Source organism: Castor canadensis, chromosome 4 (assembly GCF_047511655.1).
Source record: "Castor canadensis chromosome 4, mCasCan1.hap1v2, whole genome shotgun sequence".
Lineage (NCBI taxonomy): Eukaryota > Metazoa > Chordata > Mammalia > Rodentia > Castoridae > Castor > Castor canadensis.
The window spans coordinates 125356951-125383867 of NC_133389.1; the positions used below are offsets into that span (position 1 = coordinate 125356951).

A 26917-nucleotide genomic window follows, 5' to 3' on the forward strand; every position below is an offset into this window, starting at 1 on the left:
TACATGTTAATTTGTTTTTGTTTGTTTGTTTGTTGTTTTTTTTTTCATTTTTCTATTATTATTCATATGTGCATACAAGGCTTGGTTCATTTCTCCCCCCTGCCCCCACCCCCTCCCTTACCACCCACTCCGCCCCCTCCCTCTCCCCCCCCTCAATACCCTGCAGAAACTATTTTGCCCTTATTTCTAATTTTGTTGTAGAGAGAGTATAAGCAATAATAGGAAGGAACAAGGGTTTTTGCTGGTTGAGATAAGGATAGCTATACAGGGCATTGACTCACATTGATTTCCTGTGCGTGGGTGTTACCTTCTAGGTTAATTCTTTTTGATCTAACCTTTTCTCTAGTACCTGTTCCCCTTTTCCTATTGGCCTCAGTTGCGAAAGAGTAGGAAATACTCTGGAGTTAGTAGGTATAGGTAAGAACTTTCTCAATGAAACCCCAGCAGCACAGCAACTAAGAGATAGCATAGATAAATGGGACCTCATAAAACTAAAAAGCTTCTGTTCATCAAAAGAAATGGTCTCTAAACTGAAGAGAACACCCACAGAGTGGGAGAAAATATTTGCCAGCTACACATCAGACAAAGGACTGATAACCAGAATATACAGGGAACTTAAAAAACTAAATTCTCCCAAAACTAATGAACCAATAAAGAAATGGGCACATGAACTAAACAGAACTTTCTCAAAAGAAGAAATTCAAATGGCCAGAAAACACATGAAAAAATGCTCACCATCTCTAGCAATAAAGGAAATGCAAATTAAAACCACGCTAAGATTCCACCTCACCCCTGTTAGAATAGCCATCATCAGCAACACCACCAACAACAGGTGTTGGCGAGGATGTGGGGAAAAAGGAACCCTCTTACACTGTGGGTGGGAATGTAGACTAGTACAACCACTCTGGAAAAAAAATTGGAGGCTACTTAAAAAGCTGGACATCGATCTACCATTTGATCCAGCAATACCACTCTTGGGGATATACCCAAAAGACTGTTACTCCAGAGGCACCTGCACATCCATGTTTATTGCGGCACTATTCACAATAGCCAAGTTATGGAAACAGCCAAGATGCCCCAGCACTGACGAATGGATTAAGAAAACGTGGTATCTATACACAATGGAATTTTATGCAGCCATGAAGAAGAACGAAATGTTATCATTCGCTGGTAAATGGATGGAATTGGAGAACATCATTCTGAGTGAGGTTAGCCTGGCTCAAAAAACCAAAAATCGTATGTTCTCCCTCATATGTGGACATTAGATCAAGGGCAAACACAACAAGGGGATTGGACTATAAGCACATGATAAAAGCGAGAGCACAAAAGGAAGGGGTGAGGATGGGTAAGACACCTAAAAAACTAGCTAGCATTTGTTGCCCTTAACGCAGAGAAACTAAAGCAGATACCTTAAAAGCAACTGAGGCCAATAGGAAAAGGGGAACAGGAACTAGAGAAAAGGTTAGATCAAAAAGAATTAACCTAGAAGGTAACACCCACGCACAGGAAATCAATGTGAGTCAATGCCCTGTATAGCTATCCTTATCTCAACCAGCAAAAACCCTTGTTCCTTCCTATTATTGCTTCTACTCTCTCTACAACAAAATTAGAAATAAGGGAAAAATAGTTTCTGCTGGGTATTGGGGGGGGGAGAGGGAGGGGGCAGAGTGGGTGGTAAGGGAGGGGGTGGGGGCAGCGGGGAGAAATGAACCAAGCCTTGTATGCACATATGAATAATAAAAGAAAAATGAAAAAAAAAAAGAAAAAAGGAGGTTGAATAGAAATATAATGTAATGGAGGGAGTGAACTTGTTCAAAATACACTGTACACATAGGGAATTACCACAATGAACTCCCCTCATATTATTAATGTATGCCAATTTAAAAATACAATAAAGCTATTTTAAAAAATAGATATTTACTGACTAGGAGTAGTTCTATGAAAAAAAAAAAGAGTTTGGGGTCTGATATTAAGATCCTTGATCCATTTTGAGTTAATCTTGGTATAGGGTGATATACATGGATCTAGTTTCAGTTTTTTGCAGACTGCTAACCAGTTTTCCCAGCAGTTTTTGTTGAAGAGGCTGCTATTTCTCCATCATATATTTTTAGCTCCTTTGTCAAAGATAAGTTGCTTATAGTTGTGTGGCTTCATATCTGGGTCCTCTATTCTGTTCCACTGGTCTTCATGTCTGTTTTTGTGCCAGTACCATGCTGTTTTTATTGTTATTGCTTTGTAATATAGTTTGAAGTCAGGTATTGTGATACCTCCTGCATTGTTCTTTTGACTGAGTATTGCCTTGGCTATTCGTGGCCTCTTGTGTTTCCATATAAATTTAACAGATTTTTCAATCTCTTTAATGAATGTCATTGGAATTTTGATGGGAATTGCATTAAACATGTAGATTACTTTTGGGAGTATCGACATTTTTACTATGTTGATTCTACCAATCCATGAACATGGGAGATCTCTCCACTTTCTATAGTCTTCCTCAATCTCTTTCTTCAGAAGTGTATAGTTTTCCTTGTAGAGGTCTTTCACATCTTTTGTTAGGTTTACACCTAGGTATTTGATTTTGTTTGAGGCTATTGTAAATGGAATTGTTTTCATACATTCTTTTTCAGTTTGCTCATTGTTAGTGTATAGAAATGCTAATGATTTTTCTATGTTGATTTTATATCCTGCTACCTTGCTATAGCTATTGATGATGTCTAGAAGCTTCTGAGTAGAGTTTTTTGGGTCTTTAAGGTATAGGATCATGTCGTCTGCAAATAGGGATATTTTGACAGTTTCTTTACCTATTTGTATTCCTTTTATTCCTTCTTCTTGCCTAATTGCTCTGGCTAGGAATTCCAGTACTATGTTGAATAGGAGTGGAGATAGTGGGCATCCTTGTCTGGTTCCTGATTTTAGAGGGAATGGTTTCAGTTTTTCTCCATTAAGTATTATGCTGGCTGTAGGTTTGTCATATATAGCTTTTATAATGTTGAGGAACTTTCCTTCTATTCCTAGTTTTCTTAGAGCTTTTATCATGAAATGATGTTGGATCTTATCAAAGGCTTTTTCTGCATCTATTGAGATGATCAAGTGGCTTTTGTCTTTGCTTCTGTTAATGTGGTTTATTACGTTTACTGATTTTCGTATGTTGAACCACCCCTGCATCCCTGGGATGAAGCCTACTTGGTCGTGGTGAATAATCTTTTTGATGTGTTGCTGAATTCGGTTTGCCATTATTTTGTTGAGGATTTTTGCATCAATGTTCATTAAGGAGATTGGCCTATAGTTCTCCTTTTTGGAGGTGTCTTTGCCTGGTTTTGGGATAAGTGTAATACTGGCTTCCTAAAATGTGTTTGGCAGTTTTCCTTCCTTTTCTATTTTGTGGAACAGTTTAAGGAGGGTTGGTATCAGTTCTTCTTTAAAGGTCTGATAGAATTCAGCAGAGAATCCATCAGGTCCTGGACTTTTCTTTTTGGGGAGACTCTTGATTGCTGCTTCAATTTCATTTTGTGTTATAGGTCTATTCAGGTGATTAATTTCTTCTTGGTTCAGTTTTGGATGCTCATATGTATCTAGAAATCTGTCCATTTCCTTTAGATTTTCAAATTTATTTGAATATAGGTTCTCAAAGTAGTCTCTGATGATTTCCTGGACTTCCATGGTGTTTGTTGTTATCTCCCCTTTTGCATTCCTAATTCTACTAATTTGGGTTTTTTCTCTCCTCATTTTAGTCAGGTTTGCCAGGGGTCTATTGATCTTGTTTATTTTTTCAAAGAACCAACTTTTTGTTTCATTAATTCTTTGTATGGTTTTTTTGGTTTCTATTTCGTTGATTTCAGCTCTTATTTTTATTATTTCTCTCCTATTTGTTTTGGGATTTGCTTGTTCTTATTTTTCTAGGAGTTTGAGATGTATCATAGGTCACTGATTTGGGATCTTTCAATTTTTTAATATATGCACTCATGGCTATAAACTTTCCTCTCAAGACTGCCTTTGCTGTGTCCCATAGGTTCCGGTAGGTTGTGTTTTCATTTTCATTGACTTCCAGGAACTTTTTAATTTCCTCTTTTATTTCATCGATATTATATTGTTCAGCAAATGATCTCTATATGATTGTCAAAAAACTAAACAGTGGAATCTTTTTTGGCAGTCCTAGGATTTGAACTCGAAGTCTTGTGCTTGCTAGGTCAGCTTGTGTTTTCAGATAAGGAAGGTCTTGTTTTTGCCCAGGTTGGCCTCAAAACACAATCCTCTCATCTCTGCCTCCCATGTAGCTGAGATTATAGGCATGCACCACTATGTATAGCCTCCCATGGAAATTTTTTAAATAAATGCTCATCTGAAGAAAACAAGTGGAGTCTCTAAATGAGACTGTGCAGAGACTATGATTTATCTGACTTCCACAAACAATGCAGAATTCACCAAAAGATGACAAGCTTTTTTAATTAAAAAAAAGTAATACCCAATCATTTTCTTTGGAAACCAAACGGAATCATAATTTACCATGTACTTTATTTGACAAAAGACTAATAGAGAAATTTACTACCAAAGAAACACTGTCTCCATCTTTGACACCCTATTTTTCTGAGTCAACAGACATTAGCTACACAACCAGAACTCTGAAAGTAACATAATTTTGTGGGCTTTCCACTAACCTTGTTGAGAAATACAACACAATAAAAGTATAATGCCATAGCTGAGGGCACAGGCATGTACTACCACACCTCGCTTATTGTGTGAAATGAGGTCTGGCTAACCATCGTCCCATCTCCACCTCCCAAGCAGCTGGGATTTATAGACGTGACGCACCATGCCAGGCTGTAAGAATTTTTTTTTAAACTTCCAGTTTTATTACAATGTATACAGGCTAGAAATGGGTGAGTCTTCCCTTCTCCAACTCTCCTGAGCCTCACTGTCCTTATTTTAAAATTAAAAGGGTAGGGTTAGAGTTGAAGTAGGTGGCCTTTGAAGCCATTTCCAGTTCCTCAGCATCTTAAGAGTGGTTGGGAATGTGCTTTGGTGAGACCCTCAGGTCACCTGGACAGTTCCTTAAGTGTTGAATTAATCATTAGAGCAAGTGAATCTGCAGAAGTTCTCAGCTGTACGTTTAGTTTGTCCCACTCTCTGAATCTCCTTTTGTGAAGGCTGTGAGGGCCACACAGTGAGGCTTGTTTGCTGTCTGCTTCTACAGCAGCTGCCAAGTCTACTTCTTTATCCTTTATCAAGTGCAAGTGCAGTGATGTTTGTGCGTGCATCAGATGCAGAGAATGCACTCCCTACAGGTTGTTCTCTGGGCTAAAGTGGATGGGCTGAGCACACAGGCGCTCTGCTCAATGGGAAGAGAGGTCACAGCAGCATCTGCCCTCTTTGTTTCAGTTTGTCTTGAATATAGAATTTGTATAGCAAGAGGCAAGTACAAGTTATGAAATGCACTACTGCTTAGTTTCTCAGCCAGTTTGGGGAGTGGAGGTGGTGAGTGGGAGGGGAGAAAGGGTTTTCTTTTTCTATTATTAAAGCCTTTCTTATTTCATAATCTCCACTTTAGAGATTCTTACTGCACTTTTTTTTTTTTTTTAACTCTGAGACAGGGTCTCATCTTGTAGCCCAGGCTAGCCTTAAACTTGTGATCCTCCTGCCTTAGTCTCCCAACTGCTGCTCAGTACAGTCTTTTGCATGACTGTTAACTGACTGAGTAGGAAATAATCAAAAATCTCACAAAAAAGTTCAACCTCTACTACGAATGATCAAACTGCACTCCATAGAAACTGGCCTCACACTATCCTACAGAACTATATATTTTAACACAAACACTAAGAATTCAACAGCAAACACGTAACCATACATCTAGCAAAAGAATAAGCCAAGATGGAAAAAGTATGAGATGATAACCAGTAATGTATCATCACTTCAAGTGGGGTAAAGGGGAGAAAAAAAGAAGTAATCTTATAGGAAAAAATGAAAGAAAAGAAATATGTGTAGGTAAAAGGGAGAAAAAGCACAATAGTTGCAATAAAGACCCAAGAAGGCTGAGGCTGGGGCTCAAGTGGTAAAGCACCTGCCTGACATGTGAGAGGCCCTGAGTTCAAATCCCAGTATCAAAAAAAAGTTAAAAGATCAGGGAATATTGCATACTTCTGTCCTTTTGTATGTGATTTGCCTTATCTGCCATCTCTATTCAGTAGAGATGTGTGGCTGGTCATGGTAAAAATGGGTGCCTTCTCTTAGAAAGTCCAGCAGGCAGTGTGTACATAGAAAAAACTCAAATATTCATCAACTTCTTAATCCATCAGCTTCTTAACTGTGATTACCTGTAAAGCACATGGAGCACTTCTTTTTATGTTACACATTTCTGTATTTTTGGAATGTTTTTCAAAGAGCACATATTACATGTGTGGAACAGAGAAGAAAAAACAAAGCAGACTTTTAAGAAATTTGAACAAGATCAAGAGAGCATTTCCCTTTCTCTTCTTTTGCAAGAATGGGGTAGAAAGAAGAAGTATTAGTTTTCTTTCTTTCAGGTTCATGTTTGCAGGTCGTGAAGAAGACCAAACAGGTGCAGTTTCCTGGAACCTGTATCATTCTAGTCCCACATTTTTCTCAGTTCTTGGCAGCCAGGGATGGCTACAAATCTGTAACCATCATTAAACACTGCTTACACTAAACATTGCTCTTATAGGGCTTAGAGTCTCAAGGATATAACTTGATCTTTGTGGACAATCTTGTGACCATGTCAGTTTCAGTTTTCCAATTAAGTTCTTAATAACAAAAACAATAGTACATCTCTTTGGAGCCTAGCCACCTAACATTAAATATTATTGATTGTCTAATTTATTAGTCAATTTTCTTAAAAACTTTACCCTTTTTCTCAACTCTGAATGGAATCCTTCATTCTCCAACAGTGTACAAGCAGGTGGCACTTTTCCACAGATTGCCAGCTGGAGAGTAGCTTGCAGCCTTTCATACTTCACGCTCTGATTTAGATTCCATGGGGCAAATGCCTACTTCTGCTTAAACACAACGTCCTTAGAGCCAATCCCAAGAGATGAGGTCAAGGAAGCCTGGTCCCTTTTATGTCCCTGCACAATTCCAAAGCCAACTCTGCCCAGAGCAGGCAGTATTCTGACAAAGCTCTGCTGCAGTCAGAAGAATCTAGGACCATGCTCAAACTCTTCTCCACAGCCTTCCCTTCTTTATCTTCCCTCAACCCTGACACTATTCAGGTGGCTACAGTTCCAGCAATAGATATTCTATTACATGAAGCCTTATCACTGCTTTCAATCTCCCATAGTATTTTCAAGCTAAAGAGGTGAGCCAGTCTGAAATGGATGTTGGCCAGACTGGGCCAACAACTTCCTTGGGGCATTTTAGCCTTCTACAGCTGTATGGTAACTGCACTCTACATCTACGTTAGTCCTGTCTGCTTATATTCAACTCCTCTTCTCCAACAGACTGTTCAAGAGGAGGCAGCATGCTATTTGCTGAGCTCATGCCTATAAATGTCTACAGATCCTGACATTGTCAGAATTTCAATGTAGGAGGGGCTCAGGTAGGACATAAAAGTTTCATTTGCATAGAAATTATAGGATTGAGACAATGTCAGACAATCAAAAATGGGGACAGCAGGAGGGTCCCATACAACTAAAATCCCTCTTCTCTTGTCTTGGCTCCCTCCTGGCTTGCTAAAGGCCAAGGAAACAGAGCACACACAGCAAAAAGAAACCTACTTGACTTCTCACATATGGTATCACTTTTCCTCATAAACCATGGTGTATTTACACATTAAGAGCACCCCTACATTGCTCAGTAACAAGCATCCATAATCATCTCAATGACTAATATAGGAAACATGACATTCTGCCAGCAAGCTAGCTATAAGAGTACCCTAGAGACGATGTGCCTGAGCATATAATTATTGGAGATTGGACCCAAACTTTAGAGGAGTCTAACCAGCTACAAGGACAGGTCTCTGTTACACATGCAGATTATGTGTATGCAGGACTCCCAGGTCCTGGAAAGAATGTTCATTTGGCTTAAAAAAATGTAAATAAATAAAAGCATTTCCTCATCCTAAAATTGGGCAAATTAGAAGGCAGGACTGGAGTATTCTTCTCAAGCCGGAGTAAAATACTAAGAAATTAACCTGAAATCATATCAAAAGACTAATTGTTCTCATTCAGATGGCAAAACTGAGAAGCAGGGTCAGGAGGGAGAGTGAAGGCACCAGTTTTCTCCTGAAGACCATGGAACCTGCTTTGTACCCAGGAGAAAATACCACATTAGCTCATTTAGTTTTATAGTGGGTTCATATATGACAATTTTCTGTACATATATAAACACCTTTGCCCAGTTTTCTAGTCTATGTTTTAAGTATCTTGCACTACAGATAATTCTAATAAGTATATAAAAATCTAAATTTGTGAGAAAGTTACAGGATGATGCACCACAAAACAAAATTTTCTTTGAAAGGATTTGCTTCATGTCTCAAAAATTTTAAAATTCAATATATACATTACAGAAACCTATATAGTTTATATCTTATAAGACTACATAAAATTTTAGAAAAACATATATAGTATAAGTCTATAATATCAAGTAAAAGTGAGGAAGAAGGAAAAATTGATTTTAGAAAAAGTTTAACTATATAAAGCCCAGTGTGGCCGGGCACTGGTGGCTCACACCTGCAATCTTAGCTACTCAGGAGGCAGAGATCAGGAGGATCGAGGTTCAAAGCCAGTCTGGGCAAATAGTTCACAAGACCCTATCTCAAAAATACCCACCACAAAAAAAGGGCTGGTGGAGTGGCTCAAGGTGAAGGCCTTGAGTTCAAACCCCAGTACTGCCCCCCCCAAAAAACCCCAAAAGACCAAAAAAGCCCAGTATGGTGGTACATGCTTATAATCCTAGCACTCAGGAGGTTGAGACAAGGAGGAAAGAGAGTTCAAGGTCAGCCTGAACTACAAATATAGTTCCAGGCCCTATCTCAAAACAACAACAAAAAATATGCATATTAGAATTTATTTGATTTATTTCTTTTATAAACAAAGATTAAAAGATTCTTTTTCTTTTGGCAGTACTGGGATTTGAACTCAGAGCTTTGCCCTTGCTAGGCAAGCATTCTACCACTTGAAACATGACCTTTTCAAAATCAAGATTAAAAGATCTACAAAACAATAATTAATCATAACTAATAAATATTTTTAACATTTAAGAATGAATTTTTGGACACAGAAACTGGAGGCATTAAGAAATTATCCTTTATTTCTTGAACCATGGTTTCGAAAAACTACTCAACTTTTTATCCAAGAATCCCAAGTACAAAATGTAAATGAAAGTGAGGCATGTTGCCACACATCTGTAATCCCAGAACTTGGGAGACAGAGGCAGGAGGATCTCAAGTTCTAGGATAGCCTGAGTTATATAGGGAGTTCAAGGTGAGCCCCAGCTACACAGCGAGACTCTTGTCTGTGACAAGGGCTATGATGTACCTCATTGTTAAAGCTATGTGTATGAGGCCCTGGGTTCCATCCCCAGCACCACACGCATATAAAAAAAAAATCTGAATAATGAGAGTTCAAATCGCTGAATTGCCACTACTTAATCAACACTCATTTCACAAGTGGGAGCATAGACAGAAATGGAGTGACAAGATGTGACTCAGTACTGGTTACTCATCTGAATAAAAGCATTCTAATACCCTGAATGCCCACAGGACTGAACGTTAGAATTACAAGTGATCTTAGATGCCAGTGGTCTAGCCTGTCATACTGTTGGTCACTATGCAGATACCACATAAACTGATGATTTGGGAAGATGTATGCTGGCTACTTGTAATCCTTCTAACAGTTAGAAGGATGTTGTATGAGAGAAGCCAAATCAAAGATCAGTGGATGAGCAAGTTCACCCAGGCAAGTGCACATTTGCTTCCCTTCTAGCTCATCTTAACTATCTACACTTGATGCCTAACTTTTTAGGGATTTCCTCAATGGGATCCGACCATGCTGGTATCACTGGGATCCTCATAGTGTTTCCTTTTCCTCCCAGTTGCAGGGAAATACATAAAATAAATTTGTTTCCCAAGGGCTGGCTGAGCTATTGCATGACTATGTGTTCTATTCCAGATATATCTGAAACTGAGCTTTATGTCTTCTGGCAATTCATTAGGGACTTCTAAGTTTCTTTTTTTCTACACATTTCCTGATACTTAGAGCCCAGCTGACTCTCAGGCCCCTTGGCTTCTGCCTTCAGTTACATTAGAAACTCTCTTCTTGAAATTGACCTTGAGTTTGTAAAAACTGGAACTTGAAGCAACCTGAAGGAGCACATTTCCTTCTCATCCGTGTACACCTTACTCACCACAATGGAGAACACTGACAATGTGCCCACCCATGAACTGCCAGAACTCATTTCCTTTACAAGTAAAAACATCAGGCTTCTGTAGTCATAATAGAGAGGAGCTTCAGCTAAGTGTTCTAAGATTTGATGTTTATGATGAGTGGGAAAAGCAAGTCTTAAGAATAACTATTTGATTTTATTTAAAATAGACCTGTTTGTCTGTGAAAGAGGAAATGTCTCAAGTGACACAGTGATGGTTGCCAGGGAAGTGGGACTGTGGTGTGCAGACTAGGTGAGGAAAGAGCTTTACTGGGCATGTAAACTACTTTTTTTTTTTTTTTTGGTAGTATTGGGGTTTGAACTCAAGGCCTCATGCTCACTAAGCAGACACTGGCACTCTAATACATCCTTAACCCTTTTTGGCTTTAGTTATTTTACAGACAGGGTCTTAAGTTTTTGCCAGTGTCTGTCCTTGGATCATCATCTCCCTACCTATGCCTTCCAAATAGCTTCTGAGTACCTGGGATTACAGGTGTGAGCCACTATGCTAAATGGAGAGAGAGAGAGAGAGAGAGAGAGAGAGAGAGAGAGAGAGAGAGAGAGATTTGGCAGGACTGGGGTTTGAATTTTTTTTGAGACAGGGTCTTGCTATGTAGTCCAGGCTGTCCTCCAACTAAAGCTCGTCCTGCCTCAGTCTTCTGAGTACTGGTATTATAGGTATGGGTCACCATGCCCAGCCTAAATTCTTAAAAATTAATTAGAAGATGGTACACACATTCACAGAGAATCCTTATCAACCTTGAGTGCATTTAAAGTCCAGAAGCTGCTACATTCTCAGTCTGACTGGTTCCACGGATAGTTTAATTCCTTCTCCAGACATTCCTTATGTATCACCTTCTGGGCTGAGCAGGAGGCTACCAACATAAGTAACACCTGGTCCATGACAGGATGGAATCTACCCCAGAACACAGGTAAGAGGAACAGTGAATTTGGTTAAGAATGGGCACAGTCATCAGCAGGGGTACACCAGCTCCATCACTTGACTCATAAGTGGCCTTTTGTAGGCTTCATCTCTTGGCAGTGCAAATTGACAGGCGTCATCCTTTTAAATGTCAAATTTAGGATTAAGACTCCAGTTAAGACACCTTACGTCATTGGGGAAAGAGAAGACCTCTGAACCCACCAGGGTAACCAGAATACTTTTGCAGCGGCACACAGATTCAATCTTCTTTGGGGTCTCTGATGAGTAATGTAGATACTAAGACAGCAAAAGGCGTAGCTGATGACTTTAACCAAATTTTACCTTTCAACCAAATCCCAGAAAATAATCTGCAACAAAGCGGCAAATGGTGCAGAGTGCTATGTTGAACAGCAGACTGTACTTTTTTTTTTTCTGCCCAACTTCACGTTTCCATGCACCAAAATGGTGATGTTATAAAAATCGGATCGCTCGCTTACCTGACAGTCTCCTTGTACCCCACTGGGGCGCGAAGAGAGCGGCGGCAGGAGCGGGCTCCACCCGCCGCGAGTTCAGGGGCTGGCCCCGGGGGCGGGAGCCGCCCGCCCCGCCCGCCCCGCCCGCCCCGCCCGCAGTCAGTCCCCGGCGCGCACGCGCACGCACGCTCCCCTCGGCTTCGGGACCTCGGCTCCTTAGCAGCGCCACGACTGACCCGCTCCTCGGGCGAGGCTCCGAGGCGTGCGCAGCCACGTGACCGGCGTCAACATGGCGGCGTCCAGCGGCGCCCACCTGCTCGTCCTCCGAGGTAAGCGCCGGGAAGACAGCCGCGCACGGGCTCGCTCGCTCGCTCGCTTTCTCGCTCGAGGCGCTCCAGGGCCCAGACTTCTCGGCGCGCGCAGTGACACAGTCACACGCCGTAGAACGGGACCAACTTGTCCACTCCTCACTTGCTGGACCACGTCCCTGCGAGGCAGGTTCTCGATCGTTACGGGCCATTGTCTCAAGTTTTCCTCCACTTAACCTCTGTCATTAGTGTTGCAAACAATCATTGCCCCCGCCGAGCATTGAAACCTACCGGCATCTGGAATGCTCCTGGATACTCAGTTGCCTTGTCCAGAGCTACTTATTCTATTGACCATGGTTTGTTGTTTTAATTTTGTTTTGTTTGAGGAATTTACAAAATGTAATTATCTCTTCCGATGACTTAAGAAAACAAATGAAGTCTGGTTAGTTCCAGAGGTTATCCTGAGTGAGCATTGGGATTTTAGTTAAATGTACAAAATACTTTTGGAGCCGAATTAGGGGAATCTTTGTTGGATTTAAACTAGATTCTCAATCTTTGTTGGAAAGAACTCGGAAGTTGTTTCAAGGACGAAGAAACAAGAACTAACAATTTGAGAGTGTCAAGTATGTAGGAACAGTTTTGAGAGAAATACTATTTTTGTAGTAATAGCTACCATTTTGAAAACCTTTTAAGTATATTGATACTGTGTTAAGCACCTTATAAAAATAGCTACGTTTTAAAACCTAGTGTGTTTGAAATTACTTCTTTTCATAGTGGAAAAGTGAAGCTACAAGGTTAATGTGACTAAAGGCACAGAGATGGTAAGAGGCAGAATGTGCATTAGAACACGACTAAGTTTTTTTAAAGGTCTTTCCATAGAAATTAGTGTGCGAAGTTCAGGTGAGGCTGGAAAATATGAGTGTATTTAAAAACAAAAAGGAAGGTTCTTTTAAAGAGGAACAAAGTTGTTGGGTGGATAGACCTCAGTATTTCCGTGTTTGTGGCCATAAGAAGGAGCCTCCGGAGGATTTTGAGAGTTGTGTAAAAGGAAAGGTTGTTAGGTAGCATTTTGAGCTGGTTTCGAGGAAGAATGGAGGTCGACATGAGACTGCTGCATTGTGAAGAGAGCCAGTTTACATCTCTTAAAATCTCTACTCCAGTCCATATTCTATTTGCAAATTAAATTTTTCCTATTTCCTTTTATTTATTTATTTATTTTTATTTATTTATTTTTGTGGTACTGGGCCTTGAACTCAGGACTTTCACCTTGGGCCACTCCACCAACCCTTTTTTTGTGTGTGTGACGCCCTTTTCTGAGATAGTGTCTCTCGAACTATTAGCCCCAGCTGGCTTCGAACAACAATCCTCCTGATCTCTGCCTCCTGAGTAGCTAGGATTACAGGCGTGAGCCACTGGCACCCGGCCCTATTTCCTTTTTTGACAAGAAATAATGGTGATCAGATTGCAATGCAGGTAATAATTGGTGGGTAGAATTTGGAGAGATAGTCAAGGTAGAGGAGTCAAACTGTTTCGGGAAATTATAAACTGAGTCTCTGAAGCAGATTAGCAGGAAGCAATGTTTATTGTGCCGGCACAGACCCAGCGATTCCTATCCAAAGGCTGAGCCCGGAGAACAAAGGGGGGTCTCACCTTATATACCCTTGCAAGCAGGTTACAGAAGCAAAAAGCAAAGCTCAATCCACATATGGCTGCATGTGACTTCACTGGCTATTTCATTTTTCCAGTGCTATGTGACCTTCATGTTTCAATTCCTTAAGTTTTCTCTCTGCTTTGCCATCCTTTCCCCATGTCTGGTCGTCAGAACACAGCCTGTCTGTTTCTTTTCTGGCCTCCCCTTTCTTGCTGCAAAACAACAACAAAATCCCAAACTGTAAATATAGAAGTGTGTGTGTGTGTGTGTGTGTGTGTGTGTATACATGTACATATAAGTGTATGCAATTTACGTATGTTATATAATCCCTTTGCAGATTACAGTAATAACATTAATATTTTCCTTCCTTGTCACTTATGATTTTGACAAATGGTAGTTTGAATAATCTTTAGAAAAACTACTATATTTGGGAAGCTAAGCCAGGTAATTGCTCCCTATAACCTATCACACCATATCCCTTGGTGCAGCCACAAACATGAGGGGGATCTTTTCATTAGAAAAAGAAAAGACAATGCATGATCAGGAAGAGATTTTAGTGATGAGAAAAGGGCCCTTTTATGGGCTATCCATAGCTAGTTCTAAATTGCAGGCAGATTTTTCTGCAATCTGCTCTCCACCTCCAGGATGGAAAATGAAAAGTAAACTCATAAAGATTCTTCTGTCCATTCTCTTCCTCCTCTTTGTCTACAGTGATGCAGAGCTAAGAGCCTTATAGGCTAGGACCGAAATATTTCCAGGAATTAGCACTGGCAGGAAATCCCACACTCAAGAGCACAGAATTCTCAACATTGGCCTGAGGAACCCTCTCCTAGCTTAGTTTCTCATGCCCAACCCCCCACTTTGCTAGAATCCTGTCTTCACTCCTGAGTCCACTATGTTCAATCTTTTGCTTAGTGAATATGGAAAGGAATAGGGAAGGCAAGTAAGGGTTATTTATTTATTTATTTATTGGCAATACTGGGATTTGAACACAAAGACTCAAACTTCAAACTTGCTTTTTACCACTTGAGCCATTCTTTGGCCCTTCTTTACACTCTTGTTCCTTGTATGAGTTAGTCTCCTCTGGATTGCCTCCTGCCACTCTGATGTTTCTTAGACATCACTAGTGTCTTTTGTCAAGTTTCTTCTGATGTCTCTCCCCTACTGAAATGTGAACTTCTTACAAACAAAGATCTTACCTCCTTATCTTTGTGTCCTAAAACCTGCAGCACATTGTCTGGCCAGAATAAGTACATACAATTTCATAACTGAAGGGAAGGTCTTTAGAATGCAACCTCCTGTGGAAATATTTGTATAAAAATTACATGGTAGGCCAAAAGAGTAATTTATCCCAAAGGTCAGTTTTCTTTACATGACAGGCTCTTCCAGAAATAATTTTAAGACAGTTTTACTTCTGCATACTTTCTTTTTTTGGTAACTATAAGGATTTCATTCCAGGGTATTTGAACTGTGAGTCGAACTTATTGGCAACAATTAGAAAAAAAGAGGTTGGACTGGGAAATAGAAGAAATCTGAAGAAGTGCTTGAGGTTTAAGTAGTGTAGTCATGGAGAGATAAGATGAAGGGAGCTGATAGAAGTAAGCCTTTGTCCTGCCACAGTCCCATGTGGAGGGAGCAGGGAAGACTCCACTAGACTAGCAGAGGGTTTAAGCAGAAAGACCTAGTTTGTGTGAAATAGTTGGGCCCTTCCAGTGGGAGTGCTATATTGTAATATATATCATGATATGAAGTATGTATACCTTTTACCCAACAACACTGCTTTGGAATTTACCCTAAGAGCAATAGGATGAGCATGCAAAGATGTATGAAGAAAACTAACTTTATAATGATAATAATTGGGAAATATTTGGACAAAATCTGAAAGGTTCATTGGTAAGAGAATGGTTTCATGAACATGGTTCATCCATGCAATGCAGTGCTCAGCAGCTATTTAAAAAAAAAATGATAAAGGAAATGCAAATTAAAACCACGCTAAGATTCCACCTCACCCCTGTTAGAATAGCCATCATCAGCAACACCACCACCAACAGGTGTTGGCGAGGATACGGGGAAAAAGGAACCCTCTTACACTGTTGGTGGGAATGTAAACTAGTACAACCACTCTGGAAAAAAATTTGGAGGCTGCTTAAAAAGCTAGACATCGATCTACCATTTGATCCAGCAATATCACTCTTGGGGATATACCCAAAAGACTGTGACACAGGTTACTCCAGAGGCACCTGCACACCCATGTTTATTGAGGCACTATTTACTATAGCCAAGTTATGGAAACAGCCACGATGCCCCACCACTGACGAATGGATCAAGAAAATGTGGTATCTATACACAGTGGAATTTTATGCAGCCATGAAGAAGAACGAAATGTTATCATTAGCTGGTAAATGGATGGAATTGGAGAACATCATTCTGAGTGAGATTAGCCTGGCCCAAAAGACCAAAAATCGTATGTTCTCCCTCATATGTGGACATTTAGATCAAGGGCAAACACAACAATGGGATTGGACTATGAGCACATGATAAAAGCGCGAGCACACAAGGGAGGAGTGAGGATAGGTAAGACACCTAAAAAATTAGCTAGCATTTGTTGCCCTTAACGCAGAGAAACTAAAGCAGATACCTTAAAAGCAACTGAGGCCAATAGGAGAAGGGGACCAGGAACTAGAGAAAAGGTTAGATCAAAAAGAATTAACCTAGAAGGTAACACCCACACACAGGAGATCAATGTGAGTCGATGCCCTGTATAGCTATCCTTATCTCAACCAGCAGTAACCCTTGTTTCTTCCTATTATTGCTTATACTCTCTCTACAACAAAATTAGAGATAAGGGCAAAATAGTTTCTGCTGGGTATTGAGGGGGTTGGGGGGGAGAGGGAGGGGGTGGAGTGGTGGTAAGGGAGGGGGTGGGGGCAGGGGGGAGAAATGACCCAAGCCTTGTATGCGCATATGAATAATAAAGGAAAAAAAAATTTTAAAAAGATGGTGTAAGCCAGATGCAGGTGGCTCATGCCTATAATCCTAGCTCCTCAGGAGGTTGAAGCCAACCTGAGCAAGTAGTTTACAAGACCCTATCTATCTCGAAAATACCCAATATCAAAAAGGGCTGATGGAGTGGTTCAAGTGGTAGAGCTCTTGCCTAGCAAGCATGAGGCCCTGAGTTCAAGCCCCATCACCACAAAAAAAATTTAAAGATGATATAGATGTACTATACATTTATAGTCATTGACATATATTGAGGAATAAAAGGGAGGGTATACAACAATATATCCCACTTATGTAAAATTACATATCAATGTTTCCTTATGTGTATATGTATGCATAAAGAATTATCTGGAGGAACTATAGGGGCAGAGTAACTCAGTGGTAAAGTTCTTGCCTAATATGCATGAAGCCCTAGGTTTGATTCCCAGTACCACAAAAATAAATAAAAAGATGTCTGGAATGATGTTCACCCATATATTCATAGCTGTTATTTCTAGATGATGGGATGGACTTATTTCTACTTCCCTTATTTTAATGTGTTTGAATTTTAGATAGTAAGCAGCTATATTTTTTTAACTTCCTAAAAAGATAATTTCTTTTTTAAAAAAAGAGATGAGGTCTTGCTATGGAGTTGCCCAGCTTAGCCTCAAACTCTGAGGCTTCAGTGATCATCTTGCCTCAGCCTCTGGAGACTACCAGCATATACCACAGCAACTGGCTAGTTTTTTGTTTGTTTTGTTTTTTCAGTATAAAAAAATGAACAAAAAGAGATATTGAATGATGGAATGGAATCAGACCTAGGAGAAATTGTCTTTCACTATGCATAGTTCTTATGCAATAAAACAAAACACCTATGTAATGATATAGGAAAGGAAATGTTTAAGGTTTCCATGAGTAAAGAATGCCAAATGGGACACATACAAAATTTAAGATGCATATAATGCTAATAATAATTTATTTATTTTTATTTTAACAAAAATAAAAAAATATTTATTTTTATTCACTTGTGACCCTAAGACCATAGATTCCGCCAAAGACAATTCTCTTACCATAATAGTTTTTCAAAAATTTAATGTTCAGGTCGGGCAAAGGCTGTTATACATGATGAGTTACGTACTTTAAATTTTTGACCTACACAAGGATAGTAGGAAAATGTATGCTAAGTTTTGCCAAACCAACATAGAATCAAACTTTTAGGATGCAATTTATGGGTACCTTGGAAAATATTAATGTTAATAAGGATCTCCCTGTGACTTACTTAAATTATATTCCTTGGTAGCCAGAGAATGAAGATGGAGTTTTGCCGTATAATAAATTTTAACAAATGTGTTCCAGCTATATTATAACATGGCTTGTCACTATAAAGATTAAAAAGTCACAAGTGTCTCTGAAGTCATAGATACTTGCGTGTTTTTTTATCTGCTTGAAACAGCTTTCTAAAGCACAAATGGCTTCTTATCTCCCATTGAAATTACGAGATTTCAGTGCACACTATAGGGCATGTATAACCTCAGTGATGTATGCTACATAGTCATTAAAAAAATTATGTTGATCTCTGTTCACATGGAATGATTCCACAAAATATATTATTTGGAAAAAAGTAAGTTGTAGAACAATTTAATGTAATCCTACTTTATGAAGTCAGATACTGATATCTTTGTGTTTATGAATGTATATCTAAGTGTACACAGAGAGGGAGAGAATGGCATACTATTCACAGTTTACATGAAATAAAATACTCAGTTTTTATGAAATGCCCAACCAAGCATTAGAAATCTGTGAAAATGCAGTATGTGTTACATATCTCAGGGAACTTTGGAAAAATGGGAGATTTTCTAAATTATGCAGAGCTTCATTTGAACACTGTGTTTTACAGATAAAACAGCTTGTTCTCGTGAATTTTTTTTTAGCTTTTGGATGTGGAGAATTTCAAGCATACACAAAAGAAGAGAGAACAGGGCCACAAACTTCCATATATCCATCATCTAGTTAACAATAGTCATCAATTTATGGCTACTCTTGTTTCTTCTATACTCAGCCACTTTGCCTGCCCAAAGCTGGATGTTTTGAAGTATATTCCAGCTATTTCACCATATTTTTTCATCATGTATTGTTACAAGATGAGGAACTAGGGTCTGGGAGTGTAGCTCATTGGTAGAGTGCTTGCCTAGCATGCATGAGGCTGGGTTTGATCCCCAGGACTGCAGGACAAAAAGACAAGAAAAAAAAAAAGAGCCTTTTTTTCCGGTTCATATATTGTATTTATCATTTCTAGGATTTCCATTTGGTTCTTTTTTAAATTATGATTTCCACTTCCCTGTTGAGAAAGCTGTTCACTCATTATTTCCATCTTTTCCTTTAAGAACTTGAACATACATTTTGTAAAGTTGTTTTAAAGTCCTTGTGTGTTAATTTTGTAATCTGGGTTATCTCAGGGTCTGTTCTGTTTTATTGACTACCTTTTTTTTTTATTATGGGTTATACTTTTCTGCTTCACATATGTATTTGTATATCATGTTAATTGTATATGTGGCATAATGAATAATATCTTATGGAGTTTTTTTTAGATATGTTGAGTATTGTTCTGGTAGGCAGTTAGTTAAATTATTGGCAAATCAGTTTGATATTGCCAGGCTTGGCTTAATTATTCGTTAAGGCAGATCCATTGTGTCCCCTTAGTCCTAGGGGATAGCCTTACTGTAGTGTAGAAGTCGGCCAATTGTTCTGTAAAGGACCAGGTAGTAAATATCTTAGGCTTTGACAAGCCATTGAGTCTCTGTTGCAACTACTCAACTCTACCAACGTAGTGCAAAAGCAGCATAGACAGTATATAAATAAATTAGCATAGCTATATTCCAATAAAACTTTATTTACAAAATCAGGCAGCCAGCCTTAATTTGCCCACCCTTGCTTTGTTCGCACATGATTCTTGCTTCTAAGGCATGATCTTTCTGAGAGCTCAGTTGAATGCCAGAGGGACTCAGTGAGGTGTGTCTACTGTAGTTGGGCTAGGACTGGTACTGGGACTCCCACTTCTCCCAGCGCTGCAGCCTCTGTTTAGCTTTCAGGTTACAGCAGCTAGTCTGACAGACCTCATGAAGTATCACCCTGCACTCAGATGTCTTATCCAGTACCCTTCCACACAAATTCTAGCTACTTCAATAGCAGACCTCTGCTCTCTGGCTCCTTAGCTAAGCAGCAAGGCACTATGCTCTGCTTGGGTACCTCTCTGTACCTCCAGTGCCACAGTTGGAAAGGTTTTCTAAGGCAGAAATCTGGGGCCAATTTGAGCTCACCTTGTGTGTTGTTTTCTCTTAAGGGTCACTGTCCTGCATTACCCAATATTCAAACATGCTCCACATGCTCCACATGCAAAACATGCTCCACATGTTTTGTTAGTTGCCTAAGGTAGGACTGAATTCCTGTAGCAGTTAGGCCAGCATGGCTAAGAGAGAATGTCAGTTTTTACTTTCCCTCTTTTTTTCCTTTTTTTCTTGAAACCTATTTGTTGAAGCAGCTAATTAGTCTGTCTGTCCTGTGTAGCTTTCTACTTCCTGGATTTTTCTAATTGTATTATATTCCACTGGGGTGGTTTAAGGTGTTCCTCTGTAAACTGTCAGTTACATCCAAGGTCTGATTTAATTTAAGTAAGAATTTTTTCCTATCTTTTTTGGCAAAAATACTCCATATGTGGTTATTTGTGTGTGTGTGTGTGTGAGAGAGAGAGAGAGAGAGAGAAGAGATTAGCAGCCATTTGTGATTATTACCTGGCTCCATTAACTCATTAGAAGTTTGTTAAATGGTAATATTTTAATGCAGTTATTCTTTCATCACTTATCAGAAAACATTTACAAAGAGAAATCTTCTCAAGTATTTGATTACTTTGTAGATCCTGTCCTGGCAAGGAAAGTGAAATATTTGATTTGGTCTTATAACCAGTTTTAAAAATAACAAGTTTATCCTCCAAAAGCAACCAATGATATTTTTGTTTAGGATCATCACATGAATTAATTTTTAATTGTGCATCTACTTTAATTTTCTGAATGCATGTGAAAGCATTATAGGGTACTGAAATGAAATACTGAGGCAAGATTGCAAGATTCAGGATAAAAGAGTAAAAACTGTTGACAAAAGTAGCACTTTACAAGATGAAATTTAAGAAATTCTTACTATAACAGTGTTGCAAGAGTGGAAGAATGTAGAGTAAGAGAGGATGGAACCTCCTCCAAAGCTGATTGCAGGTTGGGCCTCAGGGAATTAGGCATTCCAGTTATAACAGGATGCTCATTTCTGCATATAGTGAAATGTCAGACCTGGGGCTTGGAACAAATATAAGTAAGTTTCTCAATATCTACAATATGATTACATATAAAATGAAAAGACAGCTGGGTAAGGATACAGTTTTGAGTTCTGTCTCTATAACTACTTATCACATGAATTTAAAAAGTAACTTGAGTTTCCGTTTAACTTCAGCTAAAACTCCTCTAAAAAATAAAATCTAATCCAACCTCCAGCACTGATAAATAAATAAAAAATAAAATTATTAAAAAATATGTAAGAACATATGGAAGGGACAAACTCAAGAAATGTCCCAGCCTAGCACTAGCTACTTGGAGGGCTGAGATCAGGAGGATCATTTATTTATTCATAATATAGATGAAACTTACAATCAGTAGTTATTTTTATCATTTATCAATTATCATTTATCAAAGTGATACTGCTTTGTATCACAACTGACATTTCACCTTTACCAGGTTTCCATGGGAAATGAGCTAGAAAGTTAACCCAAGGTCAGATTTGTTCATAGGGAAGTATCCATTGAGAAAAAGACAGCAATATTAATAGTAGGCAAAATAGAATTTAGGGGAAATTCTAAGAAGCAGCTTGTGGAATTTTTCCCTATCACTACCCCCTTAGGATCTCATTAGTCCCATGGCTCTAAACAACATTCATTAAGTGATAGACTCCCGTATTTATGCTCCCAGCCAAGAGACTTTCTCTTAAATTTCAGACTCACACATTCAATTGCCTACTGAACATTTCTACCCAGATGGATGTTTTAATGAACATCTCAAAATTCACAAAATCAAATCTCCAGAACTTCAAAGCTAGACTTAACAATCCTCTCCTTTCCCCAAATTTGCTCTACTCCAAAGATTTCCCCGTGTTTGTTGATGGTAATTTACCAAAATAGAATCTACATATCATACAGTTCACTCATTTAAAGTGTACAATCCATTGATGTTTAAATGGTAACTTTGTTTAAATAGTAATTTTGTTCTGTCAACTTCTCAGATCATAAGCCTTCCGATCACCCTCAGTTGCTGACTTTCTGTACCTTGGTGTTTAGTCTATCAAGAAATCCTGTTGAGTCTACCTTTAAGATATACCCAGATCCCAAACACTTTCTCACCCCATTGCTACCACCTGATTTGAGCCACTATCATGTCTTACCTGGATTATGGCAGTAACTTACTACTAGTCTCCTTCTGTCCTTGTCCTCTATACTAGATTCTGAGCATAGCAGCCTGACTGATCTTTTAAAAATGTAAATCAGATCATGTCATTCTTTTGCTGCAAACCTATTTCTCTCAGAATAAAAACAAAATTCTTAAAATGTCCTAGAAGACCCTATTGATAGCCCCAAACACTTCCTAAAATACCATATGATTTACTAATTTGTCATGTTGACTGTTTATTGCCAGTCTCCTTCACTAGAATTTAGGTTCTACAAGTATTTTTGTTTCTTTTGTTCCTGATGCATGTCAAGCACCTAGAACAATGCCTAACTCATAAGATTCAGTAAAGAATTCCTGTTAAGGCTAAAGAACAGGTATAAGAGGAAGGAGGAATAGGAAAACTGCAAGGTAGCGGTAGGAGCCTGGAGTTTCACAATAGAGGTGACTGAACTGGGCCAGACAGTTCTAAGTTTAATTGGAGAAAGAAACTTCATACGTATGAATATACTTTGGAATAAGAGGAAGGGAAGATAATTTGGGGCTGGAGTGGTCACTTCATAGAAGAAATGAGAATTGAACTAGGCCTTGAAGGATGAGTTAAAGAGTCACAGAAGGGCTAAGGAGGACATTCCAAACAATAAGGCAAGGTGGTGGTGGGCAAAGCATGTGGATACAGAAAAAGTCAGGACAGGTTCAGAGGATTCTGGAATGGAGGGTTTGGGTGGAGCTGAGAGTTTGTGTATGGAATTCGTAGGAGATGAAGACTCAGAAAACAGAATAGAATAGGTCATGGAGAACCCAGAAAGCCAATTTAGGTTTTGTCTGATAGAAAGCAGAGACCACAGAGATTTTTGACAGGGAAGTTAAATGTGTCTCTGTGTGTGTATGTGTGTGTGTGTGTGTCTGTCTGTCTGTCTGTCTCCATTTTAATCTACTGCTGATATGTTCTGGATGTATTGGAGAAAGAAAGCCATTGCAGTCAGTGAGATGACAGTGGCAGAAACAAAATGTGATGACTGTGGCATGGAAAGGGGGAGAGATGCAAGAGAAGTGGAACAGAGCACAGATCTTCAGGACCTGGTGACTTTCTGGAAAGGGAACTAAGGAAGGAGAGAAGCCATCAAAGGAGAGCAGAAAGAGTTGGCAGAAATGGAGAGCCTAGTCAGGAGAACATTTTTCAAGAGGAAGATTTAGGGTAAGTAAGTAAAGGTCAGTGAATTTGACCACAAGGAGCTCATAGTGACTTGGACCAAAATTTAGCAGAAGGAACTTACAGTTAGTAGTAGTTGTAGACAACTGTAGAGTGTTTTTTTTTTTTTTGCTTTTTTTTTTTTAATAAACCTTGAGACATCACTTACAAACCATACGATTCACCTATTGAAGTATAATTCGGTGTTTTGTGGTATTCACAGAGTTGTACAGTCATCATCACAATCAATTTTATATTATCATCACCCCTAAAAGAAACCTCTTAACATTAGCTATCACTCCTCAGTTTCCCTGTCTCTCTCATCCCTTGGTAACCACTAACCTTCTCTCTCTATGATTTGCCTTTTTCGGACATTTTGTATAAATGAAATTATACAACGTGGTCTTTTGTGACTGGCCTCTTTCACTTAGCATGAAGTTTTTAAGGCTCATCCCTATTGTGGCATTTCTCAGTACTTCATTCCTTTTTATTGCCAAATAATATGTATTTATTATTGAATATGTAAGTATATATTATAGTATATGTATATATTATATAATACATAAGCATATAATACATATTTTACATATATAGAATATAATAAAAAGGAAGAAAGCAAGCAAGTGAGCACATTTTGTTTACTCCTTCCGCAACTGATAAACTTTTTAGTTTCCACTTTTTTAGTTCTCGTGAATAATGCTGTTATCAGCATTTGTGTATAAGTTTTTTGTGTGGGTATATGTTTTGTTTTTTGTTTTCTTGATACAGTGTCTTACTATATAGCCCAGGCTGGTCTTGAACTCGTGATTCTCCTCCTCAGCTTCCTACATGCTAGAATTACAGGCATGTGCCCCCACACTTGGTTCTTGTTTTGTTTTTGAACTTGAGACTCTAGCCACATTTAGAAGCAGGGGAAGTAAAAAAAAACTGGTAAGGAAGTGGTGCCACTGGAAATCCTGGCTATCAGGAAGCTTCGAGGAAAGAGCAACCTGAAAGAGGTGGAAGGAGCTAGAGGAAGAGGAGCAGAGGGAAATTTCCTGACTTGGAGGGAAGGAGCCTTGCCTCAGACAGCAGTAAAGGAAGAATGGGAGTTTCTTTTTCTAGTGATGAAAGTACTTTTTTTTTTTTGGTTGGGTTGGGATTTGAACTCAGGGCTTTTGCACTTGCAAAGTAGTGCTCTACTGCTTGAGCCACACCTCTAGTCCAAAAGTACTTTTAGGTTATATTCTGTGATTATGAAAGTAGTATGGGGGAGAGATGGAGCTCAGTGGTATACCACTTGCCTAACATGTGTGAGGCCCTGAGTTTGATCCTCAGCACTGAAGAAGGAGAAATTCTGAAAATGGCTGTAAACAATGATTAAAAATGTGGGTTCTCAAGTCAGGCTGCTTAAGTCTGAATCCTTACATGGCCTCCTAGTTGTGGAACTTGGAACTTAGCTTCAGTTTTTTGATTTGTAAAATGAAGGTGAAGGAGTACCTATCTTACTGGGCTTTTAAAAGGATTAAAAGAAATAATCTCTGGATAGCTGTGCTAATAACCTATCACTGTGTAACAAATTGCCCCCAAACAACTAACACCTTGCCAGTTTCTGAGGGTTAGGAATCCAGCAGTGGCTTATCTGAATGCCTCTGGCTCAGGAGCTTCTGAGGTATTGGTCAGACTTGTTTCTTGCCCCCTGTACTCTCCATAGGACTGCTCACAACATGGAACTAGTGGTCCAAGAGAGAACCAGAGTAACCACAACAGAAGGCAGAGTCTTCTCTAACCAAACCTCACAAGTGACTTCCCATCACTTCTGAATAACCTGGAGTCTGGGCCGCTGGGGACTACCTTGGGGGTTGGCTAATAAAGCATCACTCGGCGCACAGTGCATGATACATAGAAAGCCCACAATAGTCGTTCACAGTGGCAGTATTAAGATGTTATAGAGCCAGGTGTGGTGGCACCCATCTGTAATCCCAGAACTTGAGAGGCTAAGAGAGGAGAATCTCAAGTTCAAGGCCAGCCTGGGCTACATAGTGAGACCCTGTCTCAAAAAACGTAAAAGATCTTATAAAAATGTAAAGACAAATAAATATCTCCCATGGTCTCACCATTTAGATAGAAAGAGTAGGCATTTCTAAACTGATTTTTTTTTTTTCCTAAGGAGGGTTACTATTAGTAGACATGGTTTTTAAAATTTTCTACCATATCCACAAGAGGAAGTTTATTGATTACTGAAATACTACATTAAGAAAATTAATTTTTATCTCACATATAGAGTCAGTATATCACACCCTCGTTTTTCCTTCAGTTCAGCCAGTGATAATGCTGTAATTGGAGCCTCACATACCTGTTTCTGTCACCAGTGAGATTTTGATTTTCCTATAAGATCAAATAAAAATAGGTCAACAGTAGAAAGAATATTCTGGCCATATTCTGCACATACCAGCTGATGCTATACAATACCAGGCCTTCCAAGGATTGATATTTCAAAAGACAACTCCTCTCTGTCATCTTCTGTCATTTCCCCTACTTTATGCTCTGCACATAGCAGCTGCACAGGGCATTGAGCAGAGCGAAAGGCTCTGCAATCAGAAAAGTGAGTGAGTGACACAGCAGGAAAAGACTGTGAGGGGCCAGAGAGTGGGAGGCAGGACAGATAGCTAGGTGGCAGTAGGATGGCTTCAGAATGGGTGAAGTGTGGAGAGGATTATCAATTAACTAGGTTAAAAAAAAAAGTCCTTTACTGTCTCTGTCACCAGTCACTTTTTGACAGAACCTTCTAACTCAGGGGACCAGGAGATGGTGCATGTTAAAGAAAAATCACAGCTGCCAGGGAGAGTTTTACAAAGTCAGTTTGGGTGGTTGTTACTTTGTGGTAGCTTCTTTTATAAGGGTCAAATTAATTTTCTAGTGCTGTTTTCTACTTTAATGTTATTGCTTTAATCATTAGAATACCATCGATTCCTTCAGGCAATAGGAAGCTATTGAAGATTTAATGAGATTCATATTGCTTATGATTCAATGTTGATGACTTCCTGCATGCATATTAATCAATCCTGACCTTGATCTTAAATTCCTTCTTAGTGCAGATTCTCATCAAGCGTATCTACTAGATCCCTTCGTGTTCACCAAATACCTGGTTTGGCTCCAAAAATAAAAAAACATGAAGTCTAATCTTCACTGTGCATCAAATTTTTAGTATCCTTGTCTGATTTATCTTTCAATTCTTACCGTGACCATAAATCTGGAAAATTCAGGGAGAGCAAAACCAGTTACTCTTAACAAGGGATTTAGCTTTGTTTAAAAGACTGTATGTTCTGTGCAGCAGACCTTGAACGTGCCCTAATTGGTTGTCTAGGTCAGTATGTCCAACTGGCAACATTCAGAGACCATCCAGGCCACAGAGCATTTCTGGGTGGCCTGTGTGTGCACTCCGGCTGTTGAGCAGCAGGACTCAGCCACTGACTGCTGCTTCACTGACTCCATCCTTTAGTTCAGGCCCACCCCCTCCTGCCATAGAAGCCTGGGAAAATCAGGCTGGCCACCTGGTCTCCTCCTG

The 26917-nt window shown here is 39.3% G+C and overlaps 2 protein-coding genes across 3 annotated transcripts in view; one reads left to right on the forward strand and one right to left on the reverse strand.

Annotated features, from left to right (window-relative positions):
- Window positions 1-11882, reverse strand: part of Slc25a12 (solute carrier family 25 member 12) — a 190227-nt gene extending 178345 nt beyond the window's left edge. Inside the window, exon 1 of the mRNA XM_074071102.1 lies at window positions 11788-11882. The gene's annotated coding sequence lies outside the window, so the exon portion shown is untranslated. The remainder of the gene's footprint in view (window positions 1-11787) is intronic.
- A 63-nt stretch (window positions 11883-11945) lies between these two features.
- Window positions 11946-26917, forward strand: part of Metap1d (methionyl aminopeptidase type 1D, mitochondrial) — a 79054-nt gene continuing 64082 nt past the window's right edge. For both annotated transcript variants that reach the window (XM_074071107.1, XM_020183923.2), the window contains exon 1: window positions 11946-12092. In XM_074071107.1, coding sequence (XP_073927208.1) covers window positions 12053-12092 — 40 coding nt within the window. In that variant the 5' untranslated portion in view covers window positions 11946-12052. The remainder of the gene's footprint in view (window positions 12093-26917) is intronic.